General features: G+C 43.2%; 1 protein-coding gene and 1 long non-coding RNA gene across 9 annotated transcripts in view; one reads left to right on the top strand and one right to left on the bottom strand.

The window, feature by feature from the left end:
- Nucleotides 1–21,232, bottom strand: part of AIG1 (androgen induced 1) — a 211,172-nt gene that overhangs the window by 146,656 nt on the left and 43,284 nt on the right. For 6 of the 8 annotated variants that reach the window (XM_075924341.1, XM_075924340.1, XM_075924342.1 and 3 more), the window contains one exon: nucleotides 9,102–9,257. The exons of 1 other annotated variant lie outside the window; for it this stretch is intronic. In XM_075924341.1, coding sequence (XP_075780456.1) covers nucleotides 9,102–9,257 — 156 coding nt within the window. Of the gene's footprint in view, nucleotides 1–9,101; nucleotides 9,258–21,232 lie in introns of those variants that run through there. One more of the 8 variants, XM_075924343.1, reaches the window with a different exon arrangement.
- Nucleotides 1,023–21,084, top strand: LOC142827901 (uncharacterized). Its single transcript, XR_012902699.1, has 3 exons — nucleotides 1,023–1,158; nucleotides 13,893–14,111; nucleotides 19,275–21,084. It is a non-coding gene; the product is annotated as an uncharacterized LOC142827901 (long non-coding RNA).

Here is a 21,232-nt window from a genome sequence, read left to right as displayed (position 1 = left end):
AGGAGTAAACTTGCCTTAAGCCCACTGCTCCACCACCTGGAAGCAGTCTCAATAAAACAGCGCCCACCCAGGGCCTGCTTCCTGAACCCCATCTTAGCCCTGAACCTCCTCCTACACCCAACCTCCTGTCCCAGATGTGAGTTTCCCCTGAACCCAATCTCCTTTCTAGAGCTTGCACCCTGAAACCTCTCCTGGACCCCAAACTCCCACCTTGGGCTAAGCCCAGAGCCCGTCCCATACTCCAAATCCCTTGACCCAAGACCAGAGCCTGCACTCCAACCCCCTACCCAGCCTGGTGAAAATAAGTGCGCAGGGGAGGGAGGAAAGGGGATGGAGTGAGCAGGGTGAGGCCTCAGAGAAAGTGTGGAACAGGGGCAGGGCATCTAAGAAGGGGTGGGAAGGAAGTGGGACAAGGGTATTTAGGTTTGAGGTAGATCTTACATCGCACTTAAATGAAAAAGTGATCTTGTGGTTAAAAAGTTGGAGACCACTGTATTAAGAGCTGCCTGGCCCTTAATACATTTAAAAAGCAGAGGTGCAATGGGCGGAGGGAAGTGGGGTGAGGGGGACCGGGAGTGAGCTGGAAATCAACTGTCCTGGTTCGCTCCTGGTGTCAGCCGATGGTCAGGGCAGTGCGCGGTGTGTGTTATACACCCGAGTCTTCAACTGCTAGGACCAGGGTCCCTTCGCAGCAGGTGGCCTAGGTAAGGCCGATGGATGCCCTTATGATCAGCTGGAGTTCTTTTAATTGTGTTTGGCTCTGTTACAGCAACAGGAGGAGTCAAGTTAAAACTTAAACAGTTACAGATTTATTAAAGAGGTTTCTAAAGCATGTGGTTACAGTGGCTATTGCTCTATTTCTTAACTGCTAGCAAATTCAGATCTTAAAATGGTTACAGAGGGAAAAGCAGATAGAAAATAATGGTACCAAGTGACAGCTTAATCTTTAAAGAGATCTGTTCTATGCATGCACTAAAACAAAAGGACAGATACGGGTACAATTTTTACCCCCTTCTGTGTCTCTCGATTTCAGCGTGTCAGGCCAGGATCGGTGTCTCAATTCCTTGGAAAGACGAATAAGAGGTGGATGTCCCCATGGAACCTCGGGAAGCAATTACCTAACCCGACCTGCAGGCAGATGGTAGATTGACACTCAAAGTAAGTGTGCTGCTGGACCCATCTTTATACCCGTGAGGTCACGTATTCTCTTCCTTATCTATGATGCCAAATGGTGCTGGGTCGTCTTTGTGACGCCAGTTCTTATAAGGGAGTTGTGAACTTAATTTACACTTATGAGAGAGAGAACTAAATTGGGAGTACTGGACATTTTTTGCTCAGTGGGCAATTCCCCCCCCCCCCCCCCGCTGAGGACGGCTATGTGTTCGTATCAATATAGGTGCCAGCCAAGGCAGTTCTCACAGTCTCAAGGTCAGCAACTGGTGTATCTCTGTTTACAGCCATCCAGGGTCACAGCAGCCAGCATATCCGGGCCTTCTGTCAAGGCTTCAAAGACTATGCTGATTTTATTGCTTTCTATGCCTTGTATGCTCCAGGCACCTCAGAGGGGCAAGCAAGATGGATGTTGGAAGGGGGGGGGGTTCCTGTCTGGCTACACCTGGTCCCCCAGCTATGCCTCTGCTGCCTCTTTTGTGCCTTTTAAGCTGGTTCTCCCCAGCACCAGCTCCTGCTCCCCTGCCCCTTGCTGCCTCTCTCTGATAGAGGCAGCAAGGGAAGCAGATGACTAGTCGAGTCACTAGGTGACTACCTGATAAGCATATGCTTATCGGATAGTCAACTAGTCACTTACATCCCTAATATCAGTGTGAATTTTTTTATGCCAATCCCCAGCTGATGTAAACTAGCATTGCATTGACGTACATGGAGCTACACCTATTTAGACCAGTTGACAATCCACCCAAATATATTTGCTAAAGGCCTATCAAGAAGGTCACAAAGGGCAGAAATAGAGGAACCGAGACATTCAGTGGTCCAGCCACCTTCTGTGCATTCCATCATGGCCCTGGGTCAAGTTACAAGCAGCGTACCTTAGTTTCTCCCCTGGGATAGTTCAAATAAAACTTCACTTCAGGTATTTTCTTGGTCCCTCCTTGAAGCTTGGGTTTCTTAATATACAACTAATTGCAATAAAACAGAATCCCAAGTCTATTCACAAGTTCATACAATGCAAGGTTTCTCTTCCTCCTCCCCCAGGTCTTCGTGCCTGAAGCCTTTGCAGTCTCTCTCCTACTTGGACTGGATCTCTGCCAGGTGTCCTTGCCAGGGGAAAATCCCCTTGTGTCATGGTTTTCCTTAGAGAAGCTTTTCCTCATTCTCTGCAGGCCTGGTCATAGCTTCTTGAGCTTGAAAGGAGGTTTACTGATCTTGCAGAAAAAGGTTTTTTTGTGCAAAAAGAAAATGTTCCCACTGCTTGTTTTTGCGCAAAAAACCCAGTGCAAAAACGGATTGGCAGAAAATATGCAAATGAGATTGTGACTCATTAGCATAGTTGTTGCTGAGAAAACTCATAGTGTAGATGTAGCTGGCAAGTTTTAAGCTTTCATCTGGAGTATTTGGCATTGGTCGTTCTGGATGTTAAATATCAGACTAGGACACTGGTCTGTTCTAGTGTGGCAATTCCTGTTATTTATAGGCTAGTGGGGGTAGGGGTGAGGAGGAAGAAGAGATTAAAAGGGGACAGTCTGGTGAACATCTGCAGTAATTTTATTAGACTTAGAAGACAGGGGAAGATTATTTAAATTTACATCCAGAAGACCTACAGATCTCTTCCATGCATGGCCTCTAAGGCAGAATGACTACTAGTTATGTTTGTGCAGAAGTGATCTTTTCTGTGTTCCTCTAGCAAATAATCAATAGATCAGCTGTGTGTATGGCTAAAAGAATTTTTTTTAAAAGTGTATCCAACGATTAACGGTCAACATTTGAAAGTTTGTTTACAATAATCAAAATGGGAAGGACTAGGGAAAAGGGTATTTTTAAAGGTTATTTTTATATATTCAAGAAAAGGCTGAACTTCTGAAAGTACAAAAGAACTGCTTTAATCATCTAAAAATGCCTATTCAGCTTCTTCAACTACTACATGAATTACAAGAAACAAAATGATATTGCCATATATAGTTTACACAAAACACTAAATTAGCCATGTAAACTTGGCAGACTTTGTGATCTGTGACAAATAGAAAACAAAAGGGACAAACTAGAAACATTGATACAGACTCTGCCATGTTTATGCCCTTATTCGCTTTCAGATGCATTCATGTTCCCACTCATGCTACTTCATACTGCTCTAGCAGTGTAATTTACTGCCACTTTAAGGCCACTTTATAGTACTAGGTTGCTGGAAAATGAATTCAGCATAAATATGAAGTCTTTTGAGGAATACTTTAGTATGCAAACAGTGCCATTAATTTAATGGATTAGATTCCAATACTCTTACTCACATTGAATAGTACCATAGGCTACTACTTAACTGGAGTAAAGGTATCGAAAGCTGTCCAATGGGACTATTCACGGAAAAAACCTACTACTCAATATGAGTAAGAGCTGCAAAACTGGGCCATTATTTTCTGGTCTCATTAAATAAAAATAGAAAATGTATCACTAAAAGTTGTATTAGAAAGGACAACAAGGTAGTCAGCAGTGGTTATTGATTCCATCTAACAAGCTCTTGCGTTCCTCCCCCTCCCCCTTTTTTATACTCCTAAAAGAGATTATGTTTCATTTGAGCAGCTGGAGAAATATAGTACATAACATAAAAGAGGCAAGGTTTGATTTGCTGCAAAGACACTGAGGAGATTTTGCATATCTTCTGACTGTTGTTTCCATTGCAGTTGTTGTTGTGTTTTGCCTGGGGAGGGAGAGATTGGTTTCATTTTTGGTAGAGAGGGAGGAGGAGGATACTGACATCAAGTGACCCATAAGGCTGAACTGTAATACTTATTTACTAGGATACATAATATAAACAAAAAGCTGTATTTTGTTAAGGGTTCCTCCCATCCCGCATCATTATTTGACCTGGAAGAGGAAAACTGTTTTCCCATCTATTTTTCAGAACAATCCATTCTGAAGACTTTAGAAACTGAGAGCCATCTACAGTATTTAAAATAATTCTCAGAAACTTTCCAATTCTACCTGGAATAGCTTTATGAATTATTCCCTATAAAGAGCACAAAATAATGCAAATATTTAGGTAACGTTAATTTAGATGTGTATGGCAACTGACAAGTTTTCAAGCATGACCACTTTGGTTTCAATCAGAAACCTAACTAGCATTTTATTCACATCTGTTTAATTTTCTATTCTGGGATTCCAACATGCCTCTAATGCAAACCACTAAGAAGCCCTGTAGAGAGTTGCTTGGGTGCTTGTCAATGCAACCCATTTTCAAACATTGCTTTCTGTAAGGTGGAAGCTGTTGGGAAAATAGGGGAAGTCAGGACATTTTAATTTTTCTCTGCAGGTATTCTGGTGTATGATAATTTCTCTACAGTATCTGACATATAAAGACCCACAGCAGACCTATTCTACCTGTGGACACACCCTTAATCATACTGAACAGTATCTTACACTTCATTTAGCCTCACTCAAGTGAATGTGCCAGAATCTGCCTCCCTACATTTTGCCATCTCTCTCCATATTGGTTAACATCACAGTGGGTATGTCTAAACTACATCCCTCTTTCAAAAGAGGGATGTAAATTAGACATATCGAAATTACAAATGAAGCCGGGATTTGAATTTCCCACGCTTCATCTGCATAATCACATCATGGCATTTTTTTGAAAAACGCTATTTTGAAAGTGAAACCGCAGTCTAGACGCGGTTCATTGGAAAATAAAAGCCTTTTTCGAAAGATCCTGTACTCCTCAAAAAATGAGGCTTACAAGATCTTTTGAAAAAGGCTTTTCTTTTTGAAAGAACTGCATCTAGACCACAGTTTCGCTTTTGAAATAGCGTTTTTCGAAAAAATGCCATGATGTGATTATGCAAATGAAGCATGGGAAATTCAAATCCCAGCTTCATTTGCAATTTCAAATATGTCTAATTTACATCCCTCTTTCAAAAGAGGGATGTAGTCTAGACATAGCCTGTGAGTGGTAACTGGTGAAGACAAAGTAAGGGGTTAGGTTTCAGGAGGGACCCAGGATTGGTTAGGGATCAGACATTCAGAAATGCAGAAAAGTGAGCTGAGGTCAGTGGTACGTTCACAGGTTCTCTCCCAGCAGCCAGAAGAGAGAGGGGAACAACATCGTCTTTTTAGGCTTTGCACAAAATTAAGAGCAAAAAGTGCTGCAAAGACATTTTGTTCCCTATCTAAAGGTCACCTTTAAAAAAAGGAAAAGAAGGAGAGAGAGACTATTTTTACAATATACTTAGCTAGTTATTTTCTGGTTTTCCTTTGACAATACAAGAAATGTTTGCACATTTTAGCCCTTAGGAAACTAGCTAGTTCCCAGGTGTAAACTGTATCCCCTGGGAACAGGTTAATTTACAGAATGCTCATTTGTACATCTCATTTAGAGAGAGCTCACAATATTTGCTAGCTCCTCTTTTACAGATGGCAAAACATGTAACTCCTGAAAGAAAAAATATATAGTTCATACTGCTTAGAAACTGCTTTGTTACCAATAGAAGTTGTAGCTAATGTCTTCATAGGAGGCCTCAAACAGTCTTAAAAAGTATCATGGCTGGGAAGACCAGAGGAGGTACTGAAGAAGAGCATGCAAAAGACTCAGGGTCCGTCTACACTACAACATTAATTCGAACTAACTTAGTTCAAATTAGTTAATTCAAACTAAGCTAATTTGAACTAACGCATCTAGAACTAAAAACTAGTTCGAATTAGCGTTTTGCTAATTCGAACTAGCGCGTCCACATTAAGTGGACCCTGAACCGGGGTTAAGGATGGCCGGAAGCAGTGCTGGCAGGGCATCAGAGGAGGACTTAGAGCGTGGAGCTGCTGTCTCAGGCTAGCCGAGGGCTGTGCTTAAAGGGTCCCGACCCCCACCCCGGACAGACAGTTCTCAGGGTGCCCCGCTTGCAAAGCAGTCCTGGCTTGGAGTGCCCGGAGTACCCACACTGGGCACATCACAGCACTTGGCCATCAGACCGGCTGCACTTGCCGCAGGCTGCCATCTGGGGAGAGGAGGCAATTGGGGGGCTGCAGGAGAGCTTCCACCCCCAGAAGCCCGCAGAGCCAGCCCAGTCCTCCCCATCGGGGGCGCGTACCCCATTCCTCCGTCACCTCCTTCCACTTACCCTTCCCTAGCCCCTCTTCTTGATGTACAAAATAAAGGACAATTGTGTTCAAAAATGGAATCTGTCTTTATTGTACAAAACTGGGGGAGACTGGGAAAAGGAGGTGGGAGAGGGGAAGAGAGAGGGTGGGAGAGGGGAGGGCAACTAAAATGATCAGGGGTTGGGAACAGGTCCCCTATGAAGAGAGGCTAAAGAGACTGGGACATTTCAGCTTAGAAAAGAGGAGACGGAGGGGGGACAGGATAGAGGTCTCTAAAAGCAGGAGTTGGGTGGAGAGGGTGCATACAGAAAAGTTCTTCATTAGTTCCCATAAAGAAGGACTAGAGGACACCAAAGGAAAGGAATGGGTAGCAGGCTTCAAACTAGTAACAGAAAGTTGTTCTTCACAAAGCAAAGAGTCACCTGTGGAACTCCTTGCTGCAGGAGGCTGTGAAGGCTACAACTAGAACAGAGTTTAAAGGGATGTGAGATCAAGGCATGGAGGTTGGGTCCATGGAGTGCTATTTGCCAGGGGCAGGAGTGGTGTCCCTGCCCAAGGTTTGTGGAAGGCTGGAGAGGGATGGCACGAGACAAATGGCTTGGTCACTGTCTTCGGTCCATCCCCTCCAGGGTCCCTAGGGTTGGCCGCTGTCGGCAGACAGGATACTGGGCTAGATGGACCTTTGTTCTGACCCATTACGTCCATTATAAGCTCAGGGCTCAGGGTCGGGGGTCTCAGTGGACCACCTTGATTTTCATGCACACCTGCTCCTGGGTGTCCAGGCTGGCAGCTCTCCTGACCTAGCCGGCCACTCTCCTGTGCCTAGTGCGGAGATCGTGGACGAGGTCCACGATGTCCGTACTAGCCCAGGTGGGTGCCTGCCTCTTGCGGTCCCGGGCAAGCTCCCGGGAGCCGCCAGCCTGGGGGGCATCGGGTGGGTGGCTTGATCCGTGCCAGGTGCAGGGTCTGCTGGCTGGGTGCTGGCAGGCTTGCACCTGGCATGGGCACCGTAGCCAGCCCGTGCCCCTTTAACGGGTCTGGGGCCGGGAGGGGGGCAGACGAGTTTCCCTGGTGTTGGCCAGAGTGGCCACCAGGGAAACCTGGGGAGGGCTAGCCTCCCACTAGTTCGAATTAAGGGTCTACACAGCCCTTAATTCGAACTAGTAAATTCGAACTAGGCTTAATCTTCGTGGAATGAGGATTACCTAGTTCGAACTAAGCGCTCCGTTAGTTCGAATTAAGTTCGAACTAATGGAGCGCTAGTCTAGCGCCTATGAAAGTTAGTTCGAACTAACGTCCGTTAGTTCAAACTAACTTTCTAGTGTAGACATACCCTCAGAGAGTTAAAAGAGAGAAGAAAGAAACCTGTTATCACGAGAGACAGTGTGGATATCGAATAGCTGGCAAGAGAGCCAGAAAAGGCAGGAGAATGGTGTCTCTCAATGTACATAAAACTTATATTGTGTTTTTTTAAGAATCACTTAAAACAATGTCATGCTATTCGTAAGGGGCTTTCTCTTTTCTTGTAACAACAGTAAGGAAAGCATGTTATCAGTCACAATTGCAACTACTACATAACTCCCTATCTTCCTTAAAATGTAAATGTAAAAAATGATATTTTGAAAGCCTATTTCTGGATTTAAAAAAATGCATTTAATATTATTGTATATTTCATATGTGATAGCAGAAAAAAATGCAGCTAGTTAACCCAACATGCATAGCAGCAGCTACTCTTAGCCGTGGCTAGTAAGTAAAGTCATTTAAGGCTACCAAAAGGTGTTTCGAGAAGGGAATACCTGTACATGTGTTTTATATTTTCTAACCTTGCACAAGCATTCTGTATTTCTTCATGGACTGGACTGTAAAATATCATATCAAAGGTTTTAACAAAGCCTGCCCAACCATATCAAATTTGATATTTTAAATAAGTGTCTTAATTGTAGAGTTACAATGGATGCTTCACTGTTATGAAGCAGCATCAACAATGAGACATCATACAGTTAGCTAGATCAATACAAAGAGAACAGTGGTTCACAGGTAGCAATTAGAACTGAAAAACTTTCATAATGAAACTAAAATGAAGCATGGTTTCCAATTTCATTAAAGCTTGTAAACTTGGGCCTGTTTTTATTGTAAGGGTCACAAACGATTTGCTAGCATGGTCTAACTTTTGGACAAATCTGGGCCAAACTGAAGTTTTTGGGTGGAAAGCACTGGCTTAAAGTGCCCAGTCTTGTTCCACTGTGGTGAATGGCTGAAGTCCTGATGATTTCAATGCTGCAGAAGAGTAAATTTACTCTGCTGATAAATGCCTTTTTAACTCTGCTTATTCTGTGTACTGAAGAGAGAAATTTGTGCACCTTATTGACAAAAACCATGTTTTTACTTCTCTTCACTCTGTAGAGCCATCAAGGCTAAAAGGGAGGATACTAGATTCTCTTCTCTTTTGCATCAATAAAATTGCTTAGCAAACTCCTCTTGTGCAAACCCATGGAAGGCAGAACTTCTATATCTGATGAATATCTGCCATACAGAACTCCCAAACAATTTACATGCCAGTTCACACCATATTTGCAAAAACGTATGGGGTTAAGATCCTAATGTGTAAGTAGATTTTATTTATATCACAAATCCAAATGTCACAACAGAGGGGGTTTTTTAAATGACATGAAAAAATAACTAGAAGTTATCATCAGGATAAACCATTCTCTCATTTCCCCTCTTTTCCATAGTCATCTATCCCTTTTACTAATAATGTCAATCTTTTTACAATCAGGAAACAATGAACAAGTTACATGATGCACCCTGATTGGAAGTGAAATTAACTACTTAGCATCCATACTTACAACTCCAACAGGAAAGGCTAAAACAGCCATCATCCAGTCACGAAGGGAAATGAGCTTTTTTAACTGTCTTTCTTGTTCTTGGCAGTCACTTCCTTTGGTGAGAAGACTGGAGAGATCAGTCAATACGCAGATTCCAAAAAAGACAGCCTGGATAACCTGCGTGCAAATAAAATCCAGTCTTGAAGACTAAAAATCATCAGATACAATACAGACACAGATAAAGACTGATTCATCCCAGAACTTGAGTGTGTTCTTAAAATTAATGATATACTTTTAAGTTTTTTACTGAATCGGGACCATAAAAAAGAGCATAGTGCTGTATTGTCAGAAAGAAACTCCTCAAGTCAAATTTCAGCTCTGATAGAGACTCATTGTGTCACTTCGGGAAAGCAACTTAACCTCTCAATGTTACCGGTATGTAAAATGTGGATGATATAACAGGGAGATTCCAATATGAGGATTATTAGTTTCATGTTTAATCAGTGTTATGTAAGAGCTAAGCATTGTTATATTCAATAGAAAAAATACTTAGGTTCAGATCCCGCAAAGTATAATTAAATATGTGCACAAGTCTTGGCAGAATACGAACCTTATAAACCCTACAAGGACGATGGGATTTGAATTTATAATATGGAAGAAATAAAAGTGAAGAGACAATATGTTTCTAGACACAAGTCTACACTACAGAGAAGATCGAAGCTGCTGCTGTCGATTTTCCAGGGTTGGAATTAGCAAGTCTAGTTAAGACAGCTAATTTGAACTTGAGAGGGGCATTCTGATCGATGCTGGTAGTCCTGGTTCTGCGAGGAGTAAGGGAAGTTGAAGGGAGAGTATGTTCCAAAATTTGAGTTAAGATACTTCAACTTCAGCTATGCAATTAATATAGCTGAAGTTACATATCTTAATTCACCCTTATCCCATAGTATATACATACACTATGATACCAGGAGCTTTAGGGGGTAGCCGAGTTAGTCTGTTACAGAAATAACAACAAATGGTCTGGTAGCACTTTATAGACTAATAAAACATGTAGTTGGCATCATGAGCTTTCATGGGCACAGCTCACGAAAGCTCATGATACCATCTACATGTTTCGTTAGTCTATAAAGTGCTACCAGATCATTTGTTACTGATACCAGACAGAGGGAATTCAGAAAATTACAATGTAAGTGATTAAATGGTTGGAGGGACTGATTTGCAAGTGAGGGGTCCGTTAGGATTCAACATGAAAAAATGACTTCACTCCAAGAACTCTTCACTCCATTTTTTCTCCAGCTTGCTATCTTACCTAAGCTGTTTGGTGATGGCATTGCCAAAAGCTAGAAACTCGATATTTTTCATTACTGACTGTAAATTAGAAAACACCAGGCCTTCATGATCGCTTCCTGCAGTTTCCATTGGAACTACGGCCATTGGAAACTGTGGGGCTCTATGCCTGCTGGTCACTCAGGTAAACAAACCATCTGGTGGCCTGCCAGAGTTTCACCTTGATGAACCACATAAAACCAGCACACTGAAGATCCCCCACCCCTGCTTTCAACCAAGATTTAATCAGAAATTATCCTCCCCCCCAAATAGATGGCCTACTTATACAGGAAGATAATAACAGCTAAAAATATTTTGCCATGACCAAACAAGGACCAAAGAAGAGATAGATTAACTGTCCACAATTTACTCGGGGGTATAAGTATCAAGGAAGAAAAAGATCTTGTTAAGGGAAGTCTAGAGAAGTATAACTACAAATAATGTGATGAATCTGAGCATAAGAAAATTTAGGCCAAGTGACAGGAAATATTTCCTAACAGTGAACTCTATTAGACCATGGAATAGTCTCCCAGAGGAAGTAGTGGAAGCCTTACTGCTTGAGTCATTCAAAGTTAGATTGGACAGAACACTCAAGAATATACTGTAGGGACCAATACCGCACTGGCAGGGTTTGGATGAATGACCTAATAGGCTGTTTGCAAATCTAACTATGGTTTCCTGAAATCAGATCTATCCAAAGTTACATAGCCTGAAACACCCTCACTTTCAAAGGGAACTGAAATTGTACATTCCCTAACCACTCATAAACTGAGCTTCTTCTCTTAGTTAATCTGCTATGAGGAGAAAGTTACATGGAGAAAAAAATTAATACTATCGTAGCATATAGTGATTCATTTCTGAAAATACTGAAGAGAAGGAAGCTATCCATAGGCTACAAAGTTGTGGTATGAGGGATAATGTGTAGTGATAAGCTTCACAACTAACAATGACAGTTACAGAAAAACAGAGACAGGAGGGGAAAATACACTTCTGGACAAAAGGTTACTGAACAGACCCAGGAATAAATATTTCAGAGTTTAAGGAGGAAATTTCCCATGCTTCCCCGTACCAATAGCATATACACCCACACTTTGGGTATGTCTACACAGCAAAATTATTTCAAAATAACTAGTGTTATTTTGAAATAACTTAGTTCGTCTCTACACAGCAAGCAGTTATTTTGAAATAATGTCGAAATACTATCAAGCTGGGGGACTTCTTACTCTGACTTCTGTAATCCTCATTGTACAAGGAGTAAGGGAACTTGGAAGAAGAGTGTTCTATTTCAAAGTAAGTGCCGTGTAGATGCTCCCAATTTCGAAATCAGCTATTTTGAAATAAGCTACGCAATTGATGTAGCTCAATTTGCATAGTTTATTTTGAGTTAAACCCTGCTGTGTAGACATACCCTTTCTTCTCTACATACAATTCATAAGGAGTGCTGTATTTACAATCGCCCTCTTGGCCCACTTTGGGGATTGTACTATGGATCTGCAAAGCGGAAAATATGAGTCTCAATAGCATGAAATAGAGCGTCAGTCTCTGTAAATTGGGGATTATAATAGATTAATATCCTCTTTGGGATCAGACACAAGACAGTGCCATGCAGCATGTGCCATTAGTGGGTTATACTATGAAACAAGTTTTTAGGACTTATGCTCCCTTCAGTGTAAATCACTATAATAGATGTAGAAGTTACCAATACATAACAAAGGATACTTCCTCCTAAACAATGTCCACTCAAGTACCCTAATGTTATCCCAGATTAAGGAAGACATTTTCAAAACAGAAGCCAGCTTTCAAATGGACATAATTTCAAGTAGCGTAGCTACAAAACAATAAAGGAAGCATGATATTATTTTTTAGAGATTCAAGCAATAAATTGTGAGATTACACCAAAAACAACACTGTTAATTTAAATATTGCAAAATGAACAGAAACTTTTTATTTTTAATTTGCAAGTCTCATCCAGGCACAAAAGGATACCAGTAGGCAATGAACAAAGTCTGAAAAGAGTACAGATATACAAAAAGAAATAAATAAAGTCCCATTATATAGAACAAACATGCAGTATCAGTCAAGAAGTAATTGACATAATGGATGAAATCACCTTTATACATTCCAGAAATGGCCCCCATTGTGCATAAAATTAATACATTTTTTCATGTACTACTGTCTCCCAGTTTACTTAGTTTTCAGTACAAAAAAATTTATTCATGAGAGATTCATAATTATGAGTCTGTGGCTATAATTCTTTGTTCTGAGAATATAATTCATATATACAAACTTTTAAAGCATTCCATTAGCAATTCCCAGATACTGTCAGTATCTGAACAAGTTGTCCCTTGAAGGCAGCCATATGTGAATTTGTAATCACTCTTTCTTCTAAGACAATAAGCAGCCCGAAACAATAGCACCAAAGTTTAGCTACCAGCATACAAAACCAAACTGTTGGGGGTCTGTCAGTCCACCTAAATTTCACTTTTTATAGTTTGCCAAAATTCATGATCTGATTTTTCTTTGGGGGAAAAAACAGAATATGATGTATTACCTCAGATTTTTGGTTACATTCCTTGTCACCTTTTTGCACTTTTGTTTTCATTCTTTCAGGCTTTTGACATGATGGATCGTTAAAATAATCTGGTGTTGAGCACAAATATTATGCTTGAGCAGGTAGCGTGGAAGTGTGATTTAAGACACATTGAAGTAATTTAGGCCAGACTATTTGTCTGTTTGGCTATTGTAAGTGTGATTGATTGGAATCAGTGTGACTGGGACCATGTAATCTACAACAGCAAAATCCTCCAAAAGTTCAAATATCCAGAGCCTGTTTCCTCTTATTGTTTGTCCTATAGGGGCCATATTGCTTGAGTTACTTTTTACACATCAAGGCTCTTGGTTCATGTTAGTTCTCCATATTGATGGCATTGGTTGTGTCAAAGCCCTTATTAGGAAGGATGGCATGAAGGTTGCCATTTATTTCCCATCTGCCATCAATCTGGATGACAAAGAAGTTGTTACTACCCTATGCAGTAATGATGGTTCGTTGAGATGTGTCCCTCTGTGGGTGCTCCATTCAGATCTTGGTGCGTCCTTGCACCACTGATTGGAGGTTTTTGGTGAGCAGACACACCGAGACCTGAGTAGAGTACCCACAGAGACATCACTCGATGAAGAACATGGATATTGACCTTTAATGTTGTTTTTTCAATTGCCAAACAAAAGAAGAATACTACTAAACATATAATTAAGTAGATTTACAGGGATTAAAAAAAAACTTACAACTATTTTTATTGGAAATTACTTGGAGTCTAACCTGCAAGGAATGAGGAAAAGCCATGTGTAATTAAGAGTCAGACACGGAAGAGCAGGAGCATTCTAGTTAATCTGCTGAGTGGTTAATGTTGTGCTGTGAAAGCAGAGCCCACTTAGGTTGGAGTCTCAAGAAGTGTTGTGGATGATTTATTATTCTTTCTTTGTTTTCAGGAGGTCGCACAATGTAGAAGGTGCTTTTACAACACAGAGCAGCACAGTTTCATGAGTCTCAAACTCAGGCCTGGGAAAACCTCTCACAGCTGCAGCCTTGTGGCTTCCACCAATGCCTTCTGAAACGCAGAGGATTAAAAAGCTACCAGCCAAGGCACCACTCACAGGCGCTTTGAATGGAAGATCACCTGGCTCCACGGATAGGTTGTAAGCTAGAAGGTGACACAGGAATTTTGTCTGAGAAACTAGGGTTTCTTGCTGTGTCTGCATAGGACCTGCTTATGCCTGCTTCCCTACACCCAATCCTGTTTCTGATTCCTGCTGTGCTTCGGGCTGCTGCCTCACCCCTGCCTTTGCTCCTGCTCCCACCATGGTCTTGCTCCGGGCTTTTCTCCAGTCATGTAGAGCAAAATATTTTGTGTTGGGTGCTCCACTCTAGGTGACTGTACAGCAGTAGCCAGTGTGCGCTCCGGATCAATGATCTTCTGCAACCGATAACACTGCCGATGCAACCACCGGAGTCTGCTGCTAGAGATCGTACTACAGCATAATGACGCATGAAAGAGATGCTGGAAGCCCAGGTGGCTGCTCTGCAAATATCACTCAATGGGACTCCTCGGTTGAAGGCCGTGGAGGTCGCTACCACTCTAGTAGAATGTACCTTCAGTCGTGAGAGAAGAGGTTTATCTCTTAACGAATGGCAAGTAGTGATGCATATGCCTATAAGTCTAGCTATACGTTGGCTAGAGAGTGCATTGCCTTTGGAGTGCTGTGCAATTGACACTAGAAGTTTGTCCGTGTGGCGCCACTGTCGAGTTCTGTCTATATAAAAGGAAAGCACCCGGCGTACATCGAGTGTATGTAGTAATGCATCTCTCTGTGATGAATGAGGCTTGGGATAAAAGGATGGAAGGACAATGCTCGCTGACTCTGCGTGCAGATGTGATCGCAAACAGAAATACTACTTTCATAGTGAGCATTTGTAATGGTATGGTAGCTAGCAGTTCGAAAGGAGGTGTTGAGCACCAGGTCCAGATTCCAGGAAGGGGGTGGTGGGCTACGAGGAGGGTGCAAGTTCATTAGGTCTTTTAGAAACCTTTCGGTGGTTTGGTGCGCAAACACTGACACCCCTTCAATGGGAGAATGAAAAGCACTGATAGTTGCCAAATGTACTTTCAGAGATGAAAGAGAAAGTCCCGAGCTCTGCAGGTGGACAGTGTAGTCAGGGATATGGTGTAGAGGAGTGCCCTGAGGCTTGATGTTGCTATGAGAGCACCATTGCAAATATCTACGCCATTTTGGAAGGTAAGTACTCTGAGTGGATGATTTTCTACTGTGTATTAGTACTGTTTTGACTTGATCTGAACAGAGGTCCTCTCCTGGCCTGCACCAGTTAGGAGCCATACCGTCAGGTGTAGGGAATCTGTCTGGGGTGAAGGAGAAAACTGTGGTCTTGTGAGAGAAGATCTGGGAGGACAGGGAGCAGCCAAGGTGGCGCTACTGACATGTTTTGGTAGGAACAGGTACCATGGCTGTCTCGGCCAAGCTGAAGCTAAGAGAATTACAGTCTCTGATTCTACTTTGATTTTTTTCCAATGTTCTGGGAATGAGGACTGTTGGGGGAAAAGCATAAAGGAGTGCTTTTCTCCAACTGATTAGAAGAGCATCCCCGAGTGAACCCTTGCTGATGCCTGCTCTGGAGCAAAAGAGGTGACACTTCGCATTGCTGGAAGTGGCGAACAGATCTAGCACAGGTGTTCCCCACATGCAAAAGATGTGTTGGAGAATATCTGTCCTTATTTCCCATTTGTGATCCATGGGAAATCTCCTGCTGAGAGCGTCTGCGATGACATTGCTGGTGCCAGATAAGTAAGACTCTGTGACTGTGATGTCGTTTCATATGCACCAATTCCAAAAACGCCTGCTTCCGCATGCAGGGAACATGACCTTGCTCCTCCTTGTCTATTTATGTAATACATTGCAGCTACATTGTCCATCAGCTCTCTGACGGTAGTGCCCTTTATGTGTGAGTGAAAGTGTCTGCATGCATGGAAGATGGCCCTCAGCTTCAGGAGGTTTACATGTAGATGCCTTTCGGTAAGCGACCATTTGCCCTGTATGCGTTTTCCGCTCATGTGTCCACCCCACCCGATGAGGGAAGCGTCCGTTATCTGAATGGATGGTTGTGGATGGTGGAATGGAATTCCTGTCATAAGGTTGCCTGACTTCTTCCACCAGCAGAGGGATATGTGAACATGATTTGGAGGAGCCACTATTTTGTGAATGCTGTGCTTTGAGGGCATGAACATGGTTGCCAGCCAGTGTTGTAGACACCGTAAGTGAAGATGTGCATGAGGGACAACGAATGTGGTCACGGCCATATGGCTGAGCAGCCTCAGACAAGTGTGTACCGAAATTGTTGGAGCCTGTGTGACTATGTGTACCAGCTCTTGAATTGCTTGGAATCTTTCCAGCGGAAGGTATGCCTTCGCAGTGAGGGAGTCGAGCATGGCTCCTATAAACTTTATGCTTTGGGTCGGGTTGAGGGTGGACTTTTGTTCATTCACTATGAGGCCCAGAGACTCGAACGTTTGCTTGACTAGCGTCACCATGTGAGAGGTATCCTGCCTTGTTGTGCCCTTGATTAGGCAATCATCAAGATACGGGAAGATGACCTTTAGTCAGCGGAGGAGCGCCGCAACAACAGCTAGGGTTTTTTAAAAGACCTTGGGGGCTGATGCCAGACCAAAGGGCAACACCTGATATTGGAAGTGCTCGTTGCCTATTACAAAATGAAGAAATCGCCTGTGCGTAGGGTGTATGGCGACGTAAAAATAAGCATCCTTTAGGTTGAGGGCTGCAAACCAATCGTCGTTGTCGAGAGAAAGAATTATCGTGGTAAGTGTCACCATCTTGAAGCACTGATTTCGAAGGTAATGATTCAATTGGCATATATCAAGGATGGGCCTCTAACCCCCTTTTTCTTCTGCATTAGGAAGTAACGTGAATAAAACCCTCTTTCTCTAAATTGACTTAGGACCCTCTCTATTACCTCTATGGTCAGAAGGCTGTGCACCTCGAGGCATAAGAGGTCTTCGTGAAATGGGTCCCTGAAGAGCGACGGGGTTGGTGGGAGGAAGGGAGGTGAAGGGAATCGTGAATCCTGATCATACGATCTCTAATACCCATCTGTCGGACGTTATCTTGGCCCATTGATGGTAAAAGGGCCGTAGACAATGGTGAAAGGGGGGCTGTGGCGGTGGTGGTCATGACAACGATTGGTGCGTGCAAGTCCTTGACCGAGGAGTCAAACTTGCTGCTTTGAGGAAGGTGGGTTGGTCGCATGAGGTGATTGGGGTCGCCTTCGTTGCGGTCGTTGTTTAGGATGCACCTGATCAAATGAGCGCTGCTGTTGCCTATGAAATCGGCAGTCATATCTCTTTTGGTAAGGATAGTACATACCAAGCGTCTGCAAGGTGGTACAAGAGTTCTTTCCCATGTGCAGGACCTCATCTGTCTTATCCACAAACAGTTTAAGTTTGTCGAAGGGCAGATCTTCGACTTTATTCTGCAGTTCTTTAGAAACTCCCGCTGTTGCTAACCATGACACCCTTCTCATGGATACTGCGGTGGCAACGGATCGTGCTGCCGTATCAGCCACATCCATGGCAATTTGCAATCCTGCTCTTGCACACGTATAACCTTCCTGAATCACAGCTCTCAAGAGTGCCTTATTGGCCTCTGACAGGTGTTGTGTGAGATTGGTTAACTTTGTGTAGTTATCGAAACTATGGTTCAAAAGTAGGTCAGCATAATTCGCAATCAGGAGCAGAAGTGTGGAAGAAGAATACACTTTTCTACCAAAAATGTCAAGTTTCTTTGCATCTTTATCAGCTCCTGATCCTCTGATCTGTGGGGTCTTGGCTCTTTATAGGGCTGCATCCACTACTAGGGAGTTAGGTTGGGGATGGGTGAACAGGAATTCTAAAGTAGTACTTTGTATCGGCTCTCTAAGACATTGGTGTAGTCGAGGCTGGAGTCTGCCAGATCTCTTTGGCTGACTCCATAATTGCCTCATCTATAGGGAGTGCAATCCTGGAACGTTGTTAGAGATGTACGTTTTTTAGGAGATGATATTGCTTGGCTTGCACTTCAGCCAGCTGCACCTCCTGAGAGTCTGCCACACTTTTAAAAAGATGTTGGAATTGCCTCATATCATCTGGAGGTGAGGTATCCCCCGGAAACCTGGCCTCATCTGGAGAAGATGATGAGAGATCCATGGGAGAGGCTTCCTGAGGTTGGTCATCATCTGATATTTGGCCCTCTTCCGGCTCTTACTGATGTGTTACCACCGGAAGGACCTCAGAAGGTGGGACCAGTGATTGTTTCCTCTGTTGGATGTGCACCGGGGGTGAGTAATGATGGTGTGATGAAGAATGACAACAGCATGAGGAATGGGCATATGAGTGAGATCTGTGATGCCCATGGGAGCTATGAAGGTGCTCGTGGAAGTGATCTGAATATGCTGGAGATGATCTTCTGGAGGAATACACAGTCCCATGCCTATAATAGTATGTTGCACACGTGGAGTGGCTCCGAGAATGGGAGCTGCAAGGTGAGTACCTGTGTCATGGAGAGGATCGTCTGCGCACGTGAGCAGTGTGCTAAGGTGCAGAGTGCAGCGGAGGTGATCGAGGGGTGGGCCATGGGTGAGACTCCGAGATGACATGGGGTGTTCTCTGAGGGGATCTACGCACCAGCGGTGATGGGGACGGTGCAGGGGAGAATTCCAGAGATGGAGAGAGTGAAGGGAGGCGTGCTACAGATTTCCTAGCCACCTTCGTAGGAACTGGGGTGATCCCGGTATCAGAGTCATCATCCGGTTGCCTCAGTGCTGAAGTTTGCGCTCGCTCCTCGGTCTGCAGTACAAAGGAGTGCGATGTAGACAAGCATGGAGAGTCCATGCCCGGTGCCGAATCTGGCACCGTCTCTCGCGCCCTCTGCAGCGCCATCTCCAGTGCCGTCTCTCACACCCTCAGCGGTGCCTTATCGAAGAGTATCATTTTTAAATGCATTTCCCTGTCCATACATGCTCTCGCAGTCAGTTTTGAGCAGTGGGGGAATATGTGACTCTCCGAAGCAGCAAATACAGGCGGCATTGGCCGTCTGAAACAGGCATCGCATCCCAACACAGGGAACATTTCTTGAAACCTGGCGAGCCAGGCACAATGGGTCTGGGATGTAAAAAGGACCCTGAGCTAATATGATTAAGCTAACTAACACTAACTAATAACTAAGTAAAAACGTTTTTTTAAACTAACCGGAACAGTCTAACAGGAAAAACTAACTATAAAACTCTAAACTGTAACTTTTTTTCCCCAGATGACCAATCCGCACACTGAGGAGAAGAAAAGAGCTCCGCCAGCACCCAAGGATGGTTGAGAGGAACGGGCAGGAGCCGGAGTGTGCGACAGCAGACGGGCACAAACGGCGGAAGACGCTAACCACGCATGCGCGATCCGGCTGACTGCGGCTGTAAAATCCTCCAACCAGCAGTGCCGGGATGAGCCCAACGCCTAGAGTGGAGCACCCACGGGGACCACTCGAAGAAGAATTAACACTTCCTTTCTTAGTGGTTACATTAACCATTCTCCCTAGATGAAGCAGTAGCAGAATGGCTCAGGCATAATTATGTAACTAACGACAAGTTTCTATTAGCAACTGGTGGACTGCAGAAAGATTTGCATTGAGTCAGGTGGGCCACAGTCCAAAATGTTTGAGAACCACTTCTCTAGCCTGATGGTCAGAGCTTTCACCCAGGATGTGGGAATCACTGGTCGGGTCCAGTCCACCCACTCCAATCACTCTTTCATCATTTAACAGTTTCAACAGGAGAGACCGAGGGAGCCTCACATCAAATGCTCACTGGGTAGAGCATTGACTGGTGAGGTGGCTGATCTCAGTTCAGATCTCTTCTCCCCCTCACATGAAGCAGGAAGGTGAACTGGGTATCTCCCATGCCCCAGCTCGGTTGGTTCTAACCTCTGGATAAAAGCTCTGAAGGAAGTTCTTCTCCTCATCCCAGCTGCCCCAACTGCTGTGTATGAACTCACCTGAGGGACCCAATCTCATAAATAGCTTCTGAGGACACCTACTGAATCAGGCTGTGCATTAATTTTAGGCAACCAATGCATGACTTCTTCAGGTTGTGAACTGCTCTATGGCTTAGGCAGAAAATAGGTATCCAGACACCTAGAATGAGGTAGCAATGCACATTGCCAGGGCAGAAACATAGGTGCTAAGAAAATTTTTACTCAGATGCCAAGTGAGTTTTTGGTGCCTACAGGACTGGGTAGGGCAGCTGGCAGAGTGTTTTGCAGTTGTGCCGAAACCAGAACCCACGCATATAAAAGAAGGAGTTGAGCTACTTCCTTTTGTGCATTCAGGACTTAGTTAGAAATGCTATTCTGCCCTACCAGAGTCCGCTTTCTCTCAAGAATCATGTTGGAGATGTTATGAAACACTTACTTTTAGGCTCTGTAATTTTGCACTTATGTAATTTTAAAAGCAGTTTCTGTTACACAGTTAATATTGTTTCAAAACCATGTAAAGTTGTTTGGTGCTATGAACAGGGCTTGATTTAGGTAAGTCATCAAAAATCCTTAGAAATCCAGTATTTGGGTGGGGGTCATTAATGCATGTGGAATATTTATCCATATCTGTATAAAAACCTCAAGAAAAAAAATAATGACCATAAATTAATGGTTACTCATGAAAACCAATAGCTATGTAACTAGTGAAAACCTGATTTCAAAGTGTGATATCTCAGCTGTTTTACATAGATGGCATTTCCAGCATGATCTCAACATGACAGAAGTATACGCCATCTGGTTCAGAAGTGCTAACAGCCTGGAATCTTCTACCATGTAGCATATGAAGAGATGGAATGGACAAAATACAGTATATCACAGCAATATAAATAAGAATGTGACCAGATGCTGAGAATGGAGAGTGCTACATATTCTGAAATCATTGCAATTATTTTCACTTGTATCACTCCCTCCCACCCCTGGCAACACACATTCTAATCTCTCATCTCCAGCAAAATAGTTTACTTGGGGTTTTTTCTATTTAGATTTGTCTCCTATTTTACCTCATGTAACATACCTGAGGAAACATGAATTTCACTTGTACAAGCATTTAAGAAACTACAATTCAGTTTTTGTGTTTATCTTTTTTATTTTAACCTAAATTCATTTTGTAATAATCCCCATTGTAATAATCCCCATTTCCCTCCTTGTTTTCTTGTACTGTATATAGGAAAACTACCTATCATATCC

This window comes from Pelodiscus sinensis, chromosome 3 (genome assembly GCF_049634645.1).
Source record: "Pelodiscus sinensis isolate JC-2024 chromosome 3, ASM4963464v1, whole genome shotgun sequence".
NCBI lineage: Eukaryota > Metazoa > Chordata > Testudines > Trionychidae > Pelodiscus > Pelodiscus sinensis.
Note: the sequence above shows the minus strand (reverse complement) of the source record. Positions and strands in the feature narration are given on the sequence as shown.